Source organism: Microcaecilia unicolor, chromosome 8 (genome assembly GCF_901765095.1).
Source record: "Microcaecilia unicolor chromosome 8, aMicUni1.1, whole genome shotgun sequence".
NCBI classification, from domain to species: domain Eukaryota; kingdom Metazoa; phylum Chordata; class Amphibia; order Gymnophiona; family Siphonopidae; genus Microcaecilia; species Microcaecilia unicolor.
Genome location: NC_044038.1, coordinates 226,996,025 through 227,011,845, shown reverse-complemented (window position 1 = coordinate 227,011,845; position 15,821 = coordinate 226,996,025). Strand labels below are relative to the sequence as shown.

The following is a 15,821-nucleotide window of genomic DNA, read 5'->3' as shown; positions in this document are numbered from 1 at the left end:
GGATGCCAGTGGATTTTTATTTATTTATTGCACTTGTATCCCTCATTTTCCCACCTATTTGCAGGCTCAATGTGGCTTACAGAGATCTGTTATGGCGGTGATGGCGAAGCTATGGCACGCGTGCCAGAGAGGGCACGCAGAGCCCTTTCCCTTGGCATGCACGCCAGTCGCTGGTCCACTCCGCCCACTCTCCCTCCCTCCCTTCGACCAAGTGCCAGGCTGGCCTCCCTCCCTCCCACCAAGCACCACGCCGCTTGCCCTCGCTCCCTCCCTCTTCCAAACAAGCATCAGCCCGCCCGCCTTCCTCCCTCCCAGCACCACCCCCCCTCCTCCTCCTCTGCAATTGAAAAAACGTACCTTTAAGGCAGCGTCGGCAGCGGCAACGAAAAACGTAGTCTTCACTCGGCGCGCTTCCCTTCTGTCTCGCTCTCAAGCTCTGGTCCCGCCCAAGGGCGGGACCAGAGCTTGAGAGCGAGACAGAAGGGAAGCGCACCGAGTGAAGACTACGTTTTTCGTTGCTGCTGCCGATGCTGCCTTAACCCGGTACGTTTTTTTCAATTGCGGAGGAGGAGGAGGAGGGGGCCGTGGTGCTGGGAGGGAGGGAGGAAGGACGGGCGGGCTGATGCTTGTTTGGAAGAGGGAGGAAGCAAGGGCAAGCGACGTGGTGCTGGGTGGAAGGGGAGGTAGGCCTGACGCTGGGTGGGTGGTTGGGAGGGAGGGAGGCCTGATGCTGGGTGCTGCTGAGTGGGTGGGAGGGAGGGAGGCCTTGTGCTGGGTGGGAGGGAGGCCTGGTGCTGGGTGGGAGGGCTGGCGGCCTGATGCGGGATGCTGGGTGGGAGGGAGGATAGGCGGGAGGGGGGAGAGGAAGGTGGCTGGACATGGGTGGCTGGAGGGGAGAGGAGGGTGGCTGGACATGGATGGAGGGCAAGAAATGAAAAAAGGAGGAAAGTAAAGAAATAAATGGAAAGGAAGCCCTGGAAACGGAGTTAAGAGAACAGATAGAGAGCAGCAGAATCAGAGACTGGGGCCAATATGGATAGAAAAACAAAGTCACCAGACAACAAAGGTAGAAAAAATCATTTTATTTTCATTTTAGTGTTTGGAATATGTCCAATTTGAGAATTTACATCTGCTGTCTTATTTTGCACTGCGTATACTGGAGCTGTAACAACTTACAGAAATGATTTATAATGAAAGAAAATCATGTTATTTTTTTCTCCTATACTAGTATAATATTTTCAATGATGTCTGTTTATATGCGCCATGGCTGGTGTAAGGGGGTGTGGCTATCATAGGGGTGGAGTCATATGTGGTGACCCCCGCCCATAATGAGTACAGGCACTTCGCGATAAATAATTAGATTTTGGGTTGCTGTTTGGGCAATCGGTCTCTGAAAGGTTCGCCATCACTGTGTTATGGCATCGCCGTACCAGAGAAGAAATACAATTGGTATTACAAAGGACAAACAAGATAAGAAGATTAGGTTGTGTAACGATACAGTGAGACGATCTGGATAAAGAAGTGTAGGATTGAGTTCTAGTCATTATTTGTTCTCGTGGTAAGCTTTATTAAAGAGGTTTTCAAAGCTTTGCGGAAGTTAGTTCGTTGATCGTTTTCAAGTGAGTTGGTAATGCGTTCCACAGTTTCGTACTCATGTAGATAGAACTGACGGTCCGACTTTGCAACGTCACATCTGTCTCATAATGATTTACTGGAGTGGCGTGAAACTTTCAGATCAAACCCAAATCCATCCTTATTTTAACATCAATAAAATACTTCAGTCTACTTGGACATTACAAAAAAAATTTTTTTTTGTAACCTCTTGGCTTCTAGCTCAGAACCAGGGCTGGGATCTGTTGTCATGACCCTTCCCTTGAACTGTCTGAGGATTGTTTTCCCCTGTTTTAGATCCTCTCCTAGCTTACTGTTACTCAGTAATTGTGGTTCCTTCTGAAACCCTGCAGTTCTGGGCCAAAAATCTGCTTCTCTGGGTGTTTCCATGGTGTAGTAGCTTACACCACACCAGGAGGAGCTGTGAGTACTGCCTGCAGAGCATCCCCTAGTCAACCCAGAGACCAGAAGACCTGAGTCGGGTTCTTCCACTGAACCGTGGTGCAGTCCATGTTGTCAATTGAGCTTTAGTACAGTGTACTGGGACACATTGATGTACTCTCAAGAACTGGGAGATGTGTCACCAAAACTTTGATAGTAAGCTTGTGCTTTCCTAAACAAGCATGTATGCATCAGGTTGGGGAGAGTTCAGAAACAGGAAGTCAGGTATTGAAATCTCCAGAACTAGTCCCAATTTCTGCCACCAGCCCCAACTGGAAATGTTGTAGGTCCTGACCCCAGCCCACCTCTCCTTCCCTCCTGGCAGCCACCACCATTTCATCTGTATGTCCCTTGCATTATTGTTAGCAGCAGTGAAATGTTATATAGTTTTGGGTTTTTTTTGTCATTTTGGATCCTCAGAAGCTTAGCCGAGATTGGGTGGCAGAACCGGTGGTGGGAGGCGGGGCTGGTGATTGGGAGGCGGGGCTAGTGCTGGACAGACTTCTACGGTCTGTGCCCTGAAAATGGCAGATACAAATCAAGGTCAGGTATGCACAAAAAGTAGCACATATGAGTTTATCTTGTTGGGCAGACTGGATGGACCTTTCTGCCGTCATCTACTAGGTTACATGTTACTATTTTCTTCCTCATGGGATAAACATAAAGGAATCCTGCTCAGAAGGAAGGGATCCCCAGAAGCTTAGCCGGGAGGCAGGGCTGGTGGTTGGGAGGCGGGGATAGTGCTGGGCAGACTTATACGGTCTGTGCCCTGAAAAAGAAATCAAGGTAAGGTATACACATATGAGTTTATCTTGTTGGGCAGACTGGGTGGACCGTGCAGGTCTTTTCTGCCGTCATCTACTATGTTACTATGTTATTATATGATTCTTTGTCTCTGATTTCTCAATAGGAGATGGCTAATGCTTTTGCACAGAAGCACTTACGGTCCATCATCTTGAATGTGAGTATATGAGGAGTCTGGAGTGGTGTAATTTATTCAGAGGTCTGTGTGGTGTTGCTACCGATGTGTCATTTTAAAAGAAAAGTTTGTTTAGTTTAATAATAATTGATACACCGCCTTTACTGGTGCACAGGTCAAAGCAGTTTACAATAATTAAAACAGTGAAAGAGAAAAGGAACCACAAATTCAATAGGGAAGCAATTCAGTCATTCAGGAGATAGAAAGGAAAATAAATGGTCTAAGAATATGTAAGAAAGAGAGAAAACTGGGAACTAATTCAACCCACAGTCCTCAACCTCAAGTAAAGTTTAAAAAAATAAAAAAGGACCTTTTATTTTGCCTTTTCCTTCCTGTTATGGAGCAGTGCTTCTCAAGTCTGGTCCTGGAGTACCCCTTGCCAGTCAGGTTCTCAGGATATCCACAATGAATATGCATGAAAGAGATTTGCATATAATGGAGGCAGGGTATGCAAATCAAGTTCATGCATATTCATTGTGGATATCCTGAAACCCTGACTGGCAAGGGGGTACTCCAGGAGAGGACTTGGGAAACCCTGTTATAGAGGGCAACCGAAACTGTGTGTTTAGCTGAGGACAAAATTTGCTGGACAGTTTGGCCAAAACAGTACCAGTACGTCCCCCCCTCCAGCTCTGTACAAATGAGATTGTCAAAGGAGGTCGCAGCAGCCATTTTAAAATTGGAGCCAGTCCTGAGGTGGCCACTAGACTCCCCCAGGGTTTGTAAGGTGGGGTGGGGGTGGGGGGGAGAGTGGGGATGTGAGCGGGGCCTACTTTTGGTTGGGAGAAGTTTCTGTTTCAGCTGAAAATGCACCAGTTTTGGCACTGAAACGAAAATTCAGTTCAAGCAGGCTTGAGAAAAACCCCGTTAGATCTCCCTCCACCTTCTTCCTACCACTGCCCTCTGTTTCTGTCCCAAGCATGGTTGAATTCTCAAAAATGCAAAGCATGTGAATTTAGCCAAAGGGGAAGTGTGCATTCCTTTGCTTAGACTAACAGACTAATTGCCAAGAGTCAATTTCAGAAGGGTCCTCCAGGGCCTACCTCAAAAGATCTGGGGGTGGCTGTGCCAGTCGACTCCCTTCTTGCATTTTAGCAATTGTGAACAAAAATTCCTTTTTAAAGACATAATTGAAGCCCTGCAGGCTCACCTAAATACCTGTGTAATTCTGGTTTGGGTATTGTTAAATGTTTTCTGTTTTTCTGTGAACCACGTTGATGGGATTTGTGCAGGAAGGGTGGTCAAGCACATTTTAAATTTATAATGTTTTATTGACGAAGTGACATAACAATACTTGTTCATCGATTATCAAGCCATACATAGTGAGAAGCACACATAATACAAGCACATATAACATTTCACAAGAAAATATTTCGTCATCAAACTTTTAATTTTTCACCCCCTCCCCTCCCCCAACCCTTCTTTGATCCCAATGTCTTATTACAACAAACCCCCATCCCTCCTTCCTTCCCTTCTTTTAGGTTTCAGCATTTTTTCGCAATAAATCAACACCATGACCTCAAAACCATCTGTGTGTAAACCATATAGGGATTTCATTGTCCAATTTATTGGGTCAGTAGCCCCTTCCCCCACCCCTCCAATCCTACATCCCAACCCTCCCTCCTATCTGATATAGTAACCATTTCAATTATAATGCCACAAGACCTCTCCACGAACATTTCAATTCCAGATCCCCACCCCCCACCCCACCAGGTCAAGCACATTTTAATAAATATCTATGCGGTTATGTCCACTTACAAATCTCAAAGCATGCTAAAATTGAAAGCTCGATTGCAACTCTAAAGGGATGCACACCTGGAACGTGTGAAGATATGCTAAGTGATTCATACTGAAGTTGGGGAAAAATACAAAAAGGGTTGAGGAATGTCTTCTACGGAGCAAAGTAACTGATGAGATGGGACTTGGTATGTGAGAATAGCATGGACTTCAAGCTTAAGTGCTGGCTGTTTATTATGCTAAGATGTGTACTTAAAGATGTCAAGTTAAGACTTGACATCATTCCATGTAGAATCTCAAATAGTAGCAACAGTGGAGGAGTGGCCTAGTGGTTAGGGTGGTGGACTTTGGTCCTGAGGAACTGAGTTTGATTCCCACTTCAGGCACAGGCAGCTCCTTGTGGCTCTGGGCAAGTCACTTAACCCTCCATTGCCCCATGTAAGCCGCATTGAGCCTGCCATGAGTGGGAAAGCGCAGGGTACAAATGTAACAAAAATAAAATAGATACTATTGGAGATTCTACATGGAATGTTGCTACTATTGGAGATTCTACATGGAATGTTGCTATTCCACTAGCAACATTCCATGTAGAAGGCTACGCAGGCTTCTGTTTCTGTGGGTCTGACGTCCTGCACATACATGCGGGATGTCGGACTCACGGGGGCAGAGGCCTGCGCGGCCACATTGGTGATCTGCAAGGGCTGACTTCTACATGGAATGTTGCTAGTGGAATGGCAACATTCCATGTAGAATCTCAAATAGTAGCAACAGTGGAGGAGTGGCCTAGTGGTTAGTGCTGGGCAGACTTAGGCGGGGATAGTGCTGGGCAGATTTATACGTTCTGTGCCAGAGCCGGTGGTGGGAAGCGGGACTGGTGGTTGGGAGGCAGGGATAGTGCTGGACAGACTTGTAAGGTCTGTGCCAGAGCTGGTGGTTGGGTGGCAGGGCTGGTGGTTGGGAGGTGAGGATAGTGCTGGGCAGACTTATACGGTCTGTGCCAGAGCTGGTGGTTGGGAGGCAGGGATAGTGCTGGGCAGACTTATACGGTCTGTGCCCTGAAGAGCACAGGTACAAATCAAAGTAGGGTATACACAAAAAGCAGCAAATATGAGTTATCTTGTTGGGCAGACTGGATGGACCGTGCAGGTCTTTTTCTGCCGTCATCTACTATGTTACTATGTAAGACACATATTTAAAGACATTGATATTGAAGTAAATACAGAGGAACTAATAACAAATAAAAAAAATTTAAGAAAAAGGTCTGTTGTTAGGAATGGAGGAGGTTTTTGACCAATGATACGATCTCAGTCCATAATGAGCCAGCATTAAGTTTTTATGCTTGCTGCCGAGCGAGGACTTTTGAGGTCTTTTCCTCCTCTGCAGTAAATAAGAGTTATTAGGATACTATCTGGTGAAGAGGGGCAGAGACATGTTTAAAAAGTCATTTTTCAGGTTAGTATTGAGCCTACAGGTAGTAGATTTCGCTGTTAAGAATCTGTATAGTTTGAATTAGCAATGCGAGAATAGCTGCCAGAAAGACACATCAGTTTCAAAAATAGGCCAAATTGGAGTGGGGGGGGGGGGGGGGGTCCAGAAAAATAAGCCCCCACAAAAAAAATGGCCCAGTGCATTTCTATGGGATGAGTTCCAGCTTGCCAGATTGAAAAAAATTTCCCCGCCCAAAACCAGCCCCAAACCCGCACAAAGTCAAACCCCGCCTCCGCGGGGCTTCTATTGGACCACATTGGACCAATAGAAGCCCCCGGGAAAAGCGCCCAAACCCGCATGGTGGCCGTGAAAAAGCAGCCATCGAAAATTCCCCGCAACCGGTCACGGAACGGGAAAAACACCCATCTGGCAACACTGCATAGAAACTTACTCACAGTGAAACACAGCAGTTAAGGGAGGCCTCCTTTCAGACTGCCTCTCCTCCTTATGTTCTCTCCCAGTTCACAGAACTCTTCCCCTCCCACAGCTGCCCCACCCCCACATATGAGTAGCCTAGTGGTTAGTGCAGTGCCCTGAGAACCAGGTTCAATGCCCACTGCAACTCCTTGTAGCTCTAGGCAAGTCATTTAACCCTCCGTTGCCCCAGGTACAAAATAAGTACCTGTATATAATAAATAAACCACTTTGACTGTAACTATAGAAAGGCAGTATATCAAATGCTTTTCGACTACTCCACAGACTACCCAACCTTCAAAAAACTACTCTTCCCCTAAATGACCCCCTGCAGTTACCCCAGCACCCTATAAAACTACCCCTGAATCCCCCCACAACTACCCCAACCCCCAAAATCCACCCTTTTGCAGCTGCTCCAACAATCACTCTGCAAATGCCCCACCCCAAAAACCTACTCCCACAACTATCCCATTGACCTGCAAAATGCCCAAACCCCCAAAACCTACTGCCCTGCAACTGCCTCACCACCCCACAAACTGCTACAGCTCCTAAAACTATCTCTGCAAACTACCCCACTCCCAATAATTACCCCTGTAACTTACCCACCATCCCACAGACACTGCCCCCCCCAAAACAGTCTCACCCTACAAACTATCCCAACCCCCAAAACTACACCCCAGAACTTCTCCACCACCCCACTTCCAAAAACTACCCCCCCTGCAGCTGCCCAACCGTACCACAAACTTCCAAATGCACAGGAGTTTGAAAGAATTCCATGATTTTATTTATTTAATTTATTACATTTGTATCCCACATTTTCCCACTATTTGCAGGCTCAATGTGGCTTACATAGTCTTGTTAACATTGTCATTCCAGGATATCAGATACAGTTAGTATTGTGCAGAGATTAAGTAAGGGAAGAGAGAAGAAGGAAGGGAGTGATTAGGGTAGTTATAGAAGGTGGGCTTTCATAACTGAGTGGGTTGGTGAGGTGGATTAGCGAGGTTATCGGTTCTCATTGTAGGCTTTGTCGAAGAAATATGTCTTCAGAGATTTGCGGAAGATAGCTGTTTCGTCGATTGTTCATGCTGTACATACTTTTCCCCACTTGTTTAATTTTTTTTTCCCCTCTGGTTTGCCAGCACATTATCCGAGGAAACCGTCCAATCAAAACTGAAATGGCACATCAGCTTTATGTACTACAAGTTCTGACCTTTAACCTTCTAGAAGAGAGGATGATGACGAAAATGGACCCTAGTGATCAGGTTAGTGACAGAAGAGCCAAAAGAGGTCAGACGGAGTCTTAAACAAAGACCTAAGAATCGCCCAACATTTACCTTTTTATATTGAGAATATGCATTAGGTTTGTTTAGATTTATTTTTTGTTTTGGATTTTTCAGCTTTTTATTTTTTTGTGTTGGATTTTTCAGGATAGCTGCAAAATGTGCCACATGGCTGTATCTAGAAGTCGCTCCTCCACATTTTTTTTAAGGAAACCTAAATGCATGATGATCCCATTTTCTTAAAATAAAAAGAGTTTTTCTACAATCAGGTATTTAACCATCAATTCCTCCAAGGAGTGCCTTTTTTTTTTTAACACATTTTGGTGAAAAAAAATTATAATAAGGGTTATTTGGGAAGAGAATCTCCCCAGACAGAAAAATAAATGAATCCGATAGCATTTCTCTCTCTTGGCTCCTACCTTCAGCTTTTTCCTACCTTTCTCCCTTTTTCTCAGGCACAGAGAGACATCATTTTTGAGCTGAGACGAATTGCCTTTGATGCAGATTCCGACTCAAATAGTGTGGCTGGGGGCGGGACTGAGAAGCGTAAAGCCATGTACACTAAGGACTATAAGATGCTGGGCTTCACTGTGAGTACTGACCTGCTTCCTTTTGCTTGTCATGACTAAAGGATGGCTTTTGATGCTTTGGAAGGGATTTAGAGCAGCAGGTACCAGCATCTAGCTGCTGCAGGAATGGGGTATGTGTCCAGTGGCATAGCTACGTGGGGCTAGGGGTCCTGGGCCCCCGTAGATTTGGCCCTGGACCCCCCTGCCGATGACCCTCTCGACCCCCCCCCCCCTCCCGCTGTTGCCTGCTTTTGCTGGCCGGGGACCCCAACCCCCGCCAGCCGAGGTCCTCTTCTTCCCGCAAAAGGCTTCCTTCTGTTTCTGACGTCCTGCACGTCTCAATGTGCTCAAAGGCTCAATGTGGCCCGGGTAACGCGTGAGACCTTACCACTAGGTCAATGGGTGGCAGTAAGATCTCAGGCCCGAAAAGGATCGCCATTCCGGAGTGAGAAATGCAAAGTAATGTTCTAATAAGGTTCATAAATGTTAGAAGTAAATTATAAAGTAGATTGGATATGCAGTTCATTACAGGCGTAAGAGATAAGGAGGCAATGCGTTAATGTTCATAGGTGACAAGTTTATAGATACAATCAGGTGTAGAGAATACGGCTTCATCTGGTTCTAATCAAGTTTTGATGTTAAGTCATTTGTGATGGCTCAATATGATATGTCTTCTCGAACAGGCTGTTAAGTCGTGCATTGTTTTTAAGGCCTTTGGTAGTGCATTCCACAGTTGCGAGCTGACATAGGAGAAGCTAGGTGCATATATTGATTTATATTTAAGACCTTTGCAACTGGGGTAGTGGAGGTTCAAGAATGTGCGTGCTGATCTTTTTGCATTCCTGGTTGGCAAGTCTGTGAGGTCCAACATATATGTCGGAGCTTCACCATGAATGATTTTATGAGGAGGAGTGGCCTAGTGGTTAGGGTGGTGGACTTTGGTCCTGGGGAACTGAGGAACTGAGTTCGATTCCCACTTCAGGCACAGGCAGCTCCTTGTGACTCTGGGCAAGTCACTTAACCCTCCATTGCCCCATGTAAGCCGCATTGAGCCTGCCATGAGTGGGAAAGCGCAGGGTACAAATGTAACAAAAATAGATACTATTGGAGATTCTACATGGAATGTTGCTACTATTGGAGATTCTACATGGAATGTTGCTACTATTGAGAATCTGTTGCTACTATTGGAGATTCTACACGGAATGTTGCTATTCCACTAGCAACATTCCATGTAGAAGGCTGCGCAGGCTTCTGTTTCTGTGAGTCTGACGTCCTGCACATACGTGCAGGACGTCAGACTCACAGAAGCAGAAGCCTGCGCGGCCACATTAGTGATCTGCAAGGGCCGACTTCGACATGGAATGTTGCTACTGGAATAGCAACATTCCATGTAGAATCTCCAATAGTAGCAACATTCCATGTAGAATCTCAAATAGTAGCAACAGTGGAGGAGTGGCCTAGTGGTTAGGGTGGTGGACTTTGGTCCTGGGGAACTGGGCTCGATTCCCACTTCAGGCACAGGCAGCTCCTTGTGACTCTGGGCAAGTCACTTAACTCTCCATTGCCCTATGTAAGCCGCATTGAGCCTGCCATGAGTGGGAAAGCGCGGGATACAAATGTAACAAAAAAAAAACAAAACCACCATAGAGATTTTGAGCTCAATTCGTTCTTTCAGTGGGAGCTAACATAGTTTTTCTCTTAGGGGTTTGGCGCTTTCGTATTTTGCTTTTCCAAATATGAGTCTGGCTGCAGTACTTTGGGCAGTTTGGAGTTTCTTAATGATTTGTTCTTTGCATCCAGCGAAAATGGTATTACAATAATCCAAGTGGCTTAGCACCGTTGATTGTACCAGGTGCGGAATATTTCCCTTGGGAAGAAAGGTTTAACTCTTCTGAGTTTCCACATTGAGTGGAACATTTTCTTTGTTATATTTTTCGCATGGCTTTCTAGTGAGAGATTTCGGTCAATTGTAACTCCTAGTAGTTTCAGGCTGTCCGACACAGGGAGGGTATAATCTGGGGTGTTTATATATTATTTATTTATTTAATACATTTGTATCCCGCGCTTTCCCACTAAAAGCAGGTTCAATGCGGCTTGCATAGTATTAGGTTATACATAATTTTGTTAGATAGGTAGGAAAATTAAAATTATCTGTCACTACTTCACTTTGTATTTGTTCATGCCGGTATTGGCGATGGCCACTACTGCACTATGTAAGCCACGTTGAGCCTGCAAATAGGTGGGAAAATGTGGGATACAAATTCAACAAATAAATGTCAGAGCTATTTCCATAGGCTCCAGTGCAAATAGAAGTGGAGAAAGATCAGTTTGGGATAAAATTGTTTTCAGATGTAAAGACTCCTAATCAGTAGCCAGCCTTGCCGGTGACTCTGAGAAAGTCAGACTTTGAATGACCTCGCAGGTTAGTTTAGTCTGAGATTCCAGTGCAGAGGGAGTTGGTTATGGGACTGATCCGTTGGGAGTAAAACCCAATCTTTCTCTGGGGAGGAGAGGGGAATCGCTTGTTTTTGAAATCTTGTCTTTGTCACGCAGGCACATACTGGGAACAATTTACATAAGATGTTTTCACAGCTGGTCCCAGAATAAGGATAAAATGTTGTTGGGACTTTTGCCCATATCCAACTATTTATGGATGGATTTAGAATTTTGCATTCACACTACTGCCTTTAGTTTTTTTAAAAAGAAAGAGGAAAAAAAGCAGTTCAAATGCGTGTTATTTCACATTTGCAAATGTTACCATGCATTATGCTTGGATTTCTATTCCACATTTGATTTTCTTCTCCTATCCTGTGTGAATAATTTAAAAAAATCTTAAAAGAGTACATAAGTAGCAGTCAGATTCCTGGAAATAATTTGGAAGTGCCAAATGTCTGAGTTATCTATCTATCTCCCCCTCCCCCTATTTACTAAGCCTTGCAGCCAGGGGCGTAGCTACGTGGGGGCATGGGCCCCCACAGATTACGCCCTGGCCCCCTCTACATTTGACCCCCGCCGCCGCATCAGGTACCTTATTTGCTGGCAGGGGTCCCCAATCCCCGCCAGCCGAAGAGTTTTCTTCAGTGCCGGTGGACTCTGGCGCCTTTGTTGTAGGATCATCTGTTTCTGACGCCTTACGTGCATGTAGCCCCGTGCAGGACGTAAGGCGTCAGAAACAGATGATCCCACAACGAAGGCGCCGGAGTTGATCGGCGCTGAAGAAAACTCTTCGGCTGGCGGGGATTGGGGACCCCTGCCAGCAAACAAGGTACCTGATGCGGGGCGGGGGGGGGGGGGGGTTTGCGGTTGCGGCGGCGGTCCAAAGTGGCGGGAGGAGTTGGCGGCGGCGAGGGGAAGCGGCTAAGCAGTGCCCCCACCTCGGGCTCTGGCCCCCCCCCTCCCTCTGAGGTCTGGCTACGCCCCTGCGTGCAGCAATGCCAACACAGCCCTTTCAAAGTGAATAGGCTGTGTCGGCATTAGCACACGGTAGCTGCTAGTCGGCTTAGTAAACTGAGGTATGGGTTCTGGCTATTTTTAGTGCCCAAACGTCCGGTGTCAATTTGAATAGACTCTCAACTTGTGGCACCCAAATGATGGCGTCTAAAAGACCTGTTTTGGCAGGAACGCATCATGAACACCCCTTGCTGTTATTATATCACTAAGCATGAAATGCAGGCTAGGGTAAGAGGTTACTGCTTGCTTGTAACTTTGAGAGTTCCTTTTATCTCGCTGCACCTCACGCCTGGAGTAGACTTCTCGAGCCTGCACGTCTAGCCCTGTCTCTTGCCGTTGTCAAATCCAGGCTAAAAGCCCACCTCTTTAACTCTGTTTTTGACTCCTAACCACTACTCACTTGCCCTTTACCCTTCTATCCCCTCCTCTTTAATTCCCCTACCTCTTACTTGTTCTGTCTGTTTACCTGTCCAGTTTAGATTGTAAGCTCTTTGAGCAGGGACTGTCTTTTCGTGTATGGTGTACAGCGCTGCGTATGCCTTGTAGCGCTATAGAAGTGATAAGTAGTAATAGTAGTAGTAATGTAGAAGCCTGCCCTTGCAGATCAGCAATGTGGCCGCGCAGGCTTCTGTTTCTGTGAGTCTGACGTCCTGCACGTATGTGCAGGACGTCAGACTCACAGAAACAGAAGCCTGCGCGGCCGCGTTGCTGATCTGCAAGGGCAGGCTTCTACATGGAATGTTGCTAGTGGAGGAGTAGCCTAGTGGTTAGTGCAGTGGAACATGGGATGTTGTTACTATTTGAGATTCTGGAATGTTGCTGTTACTTGAGATTCTACATGGAATGTTGCTACTATTGGAGATTCTGTTGCTACTATTTGAGATTCTACGTGGAATGTGGCTATTCCACTAGCAACATTCCATTTTTAGATTGTGAGCTCTTTGAGCAGGGACTGTCTTTTCATGTATGGTGTACAGCGCTGCGCGTGCCTTGTAGCGCTATAGAAGTGATAAGTAGTAGTAGAGTAATTTGTAAACATTACCTCTTCCTCATCTTCACTGTTCAGAGTGCATATACTTACCTGGAATAAAAAGGTTCGGAGAGGGAACATATATGGGAATTTCATTTTGCAAATCCCTATGTTTACTTTCACATAGCTGCTTCACACTTCTTTCAAAACAGGTACAAAGTGTCTCTGAGGAGTTCCCTTTTGAAACTTAACTTGCAGCTCCATGACCAGTTTATAAATGACCTGATCTATGAATGGAGCCCTCAAACAGCGGTTAAATAAATCTTTATGTAACCGCACTTTTCACTGTAGGCGTGGAGAGAGGTCAACATGAGAAAAGACCCATGAAAAGATTTATTCCACTCTCTCTTTTTACAAAGGACTTTGGCTATAACAAACCAAAATCTTACCCCTCCCTCCCCCAAAGATGTTTGATGAATCATTTACTATAGCAGTGGCACGTACGTAACAAGCAAATTTAATGGCCTCCAGCTCGATCAACATAAAAAAAAAACAGATGATATTTAACCTAAAGCAAATGTAGCATTTACTCACCTAGAGATCAGGGAGTGCAGTGTGAATATGATCAGTGGCGTAGGAAGTGTGGGGGGGGGGGGGCGGTCCGCCCCGGGTGCACGCGCTCGGGGGGTGCTGGCCCCGCTGGTTCCCTGCTCTCTCTGCCCCGGAACAGGTTACTTCCTGTTCCGGGGCAGAGAGAGCAGGGAACCAGCGGGGCCAGCACCCCCCGAGCGCGTGCACCCGGGGCGGATCGGCCCTCCCGCAGGTAAGAATGTGGGGGGGGGGGGGGGGTGCGCCGTGCTGCACCCAGGGGGGGGGGTGTGCAGCGGCGACCCGCCCCGGGTGCCATTAGCCCTCGCTACGGCACTGAATATGATACACCTCCGAATTACTACTACTACTACTTAACATTTCTAAAGCGCTACAAGTGTTACGCAGCGCTGTACAATTTAACATGGAAGGACAGTCCCTGCTCAAGGAGCTTACAATCTAAAAGACAGGTGTACAATCTAAAGACAATCTAAACAATCTAAAGACAAGTGTAGAGTCCGTCTGATAGGGCATACTATATTTCTCGAAAGGTTAGGTGCCGAATAGTTCACTACCAAGCCACCACCTCCTCTTCAGTTTTGAAATGTTTATATCTTATCTGTTGTTGGGGTTGGGGTCTTGTGTTCCTAGAATCACATCAATCCAGCACTGGATTTTACCCAGACTCCTCCTGGAATGCTTGCTTTGGACAACATGCTATACATGGCCAAGTACCATCAGGACACTTATATCAGGGTAAGAAGGCAGCTGAAGGTAACTCTTCTCTTTTTCTCACTCCTCATTTTGTCTTTTTGTTTCTTTTCTTGATGTGCCTGTTGTGTTGCATGTTCTTTTTTTTTGTTTACACACAAATGCTGTCGGGTCCTAGAGTAGCTTCTCTTTGAAAACTAACTACAAAGTTTTGTGTAGTAAAAGTGCCTGTGTACTTTGCAAACTATGTGGGCTATTTCGAAATTGCCCGCTGCGTATAGACTTTTCTCTATTTTTGATGTTCGTTGGACACATCAGAAGTGTTTGTACCTTTCTTGGTGCCGTTTCCAAGTACTTTGCTGAACCCAGAACACCTTTTCACTAAGTTTTGCGGAGGTCAGGGCCGTGCCTAGGGTCTCCGGCACCCCCCTGCAGTTGGCCTCACCCTGCCCCCCCCCCCCCCCGAAAACGATCGCTACACTACCTGCCCTCTTCTCCCCAGATCCTTTTCCTTTTTTTTTTGTTTAAATTTACCTCTGTCCGGCGGCAGCGTAGCGTTAGGGAGAAGGAGGTGGCGCTCCCCCGCCCCGACGTGTCAGTCTTCCTTTCGCTCAGTGTCCCGCCTTCTTCTGACGTCATTTCTGATGTCAGAAGAAGGCGGAACTGAGCGAAGGGAAGACTGACACGTCGGGGCGGGGGAGCGCCGCCTCCTTCTCACTAACGCTACGCTGCCGCCGGACAGAGGTAAATTTAAACACAAAAAAAAAAAAAGGAAAAGGTTCTGGGGAGAAGAGGGCGAGGTAAGCATGGTGCGGCGGGGCACCCCCCAGAGGATGGTGCCCTCCTGCCATGCTTACCTCGCTTACCGTGTTGGCACGGCCCTGGCGGGGGGTCTACAGAATAGAAAATCGGTATATGTACATTCTGGATCCGGGTTAATGAAAACAATTCACAAAACAGAAGTCAGTGGTTCAGAATGACATACGCAAATTCAGAAAACCAACAAATTTACACACTGCCTCAGTCCTGCACTAAATGAGAATAAATATGTACTGTCGCACTCTTGTCATTGTCTTCTGTCCTTGGTACATCGTAGATAGTTCTGGAGAACAGCAGTCGAGAAGATAAGCACGAGTGTCCATTTGGCCGCAGTGCCATTGAACTGACCAAGATGCTGTGCGAGATCCTTCAGGTTGGGGAGTTACGTAAGTCATAGCTTCTGTTTATATACTCATTGCATAATCATCATATTACATTTTATAGTTCTATGACTTCCTTCCCTCCTTCACTGGTTAGCTCCATGTCCTAATACCCCAGAAGGGGAGGAAGCTTATGACAAAGAGTTTTTGTGTTTCTTGAGAGATCTGCTTCTGTACCTTCCATCCATTTTACTAAGCTGTGTAGGCGTCTACGCTTGTCCTAAGCGTGTCAATTTTGAACTACCGTGTGGTCTGGGCGGTAATTTCATTTTTTAATTTAACTGAAGTCTTTATTGAACATTTAAACAAATAAACAGATATATCGGGAACATTTCTCTGTAACACATTAATTTGTAATGCTCAAGATTGCATACAGCACGT

The 15,821-nt window shown here is 46.2% G+C and overlaps 1 protein-coding gene across 2 annotated transcripts in view; it reads left to right on the top strand.

Moving 5' to 3' along the window:
* ELMO2 (engulfment and cell motility 2) overlaps window positions 1-15,821 on the top strand; it is a 132,708-nt gene that overhangs the window by 97,161 nt on the left and 19,726 nt on the right. For both annotated transcript variants that reach the window (XM_030211442.1, XM_030211441.1), the window contains exons 10-14: window positions 2,963-3,013; window positions 7,813-7,935; window positions 8,409-8,543; window positions 14,182-14,286; window positions 15,338-15,446. In XM_030211442.1, coding sequence (XP_030067302.1) covers window positions 2,963-3,013; window positions 7,813-7,935; window positions 8,409-8,543; window positions 14,182-14,286; window positions 15,338-15,446 — 523 coding nt within the window. The remainder of the gene's footprint in view (window positions 1-2,962; window positions 3,014-7,812; window positions 7,936-8,408; window positions 8,544-14,181; window positions 14,287-15,337; window positions 15,447-15,821) is intronic.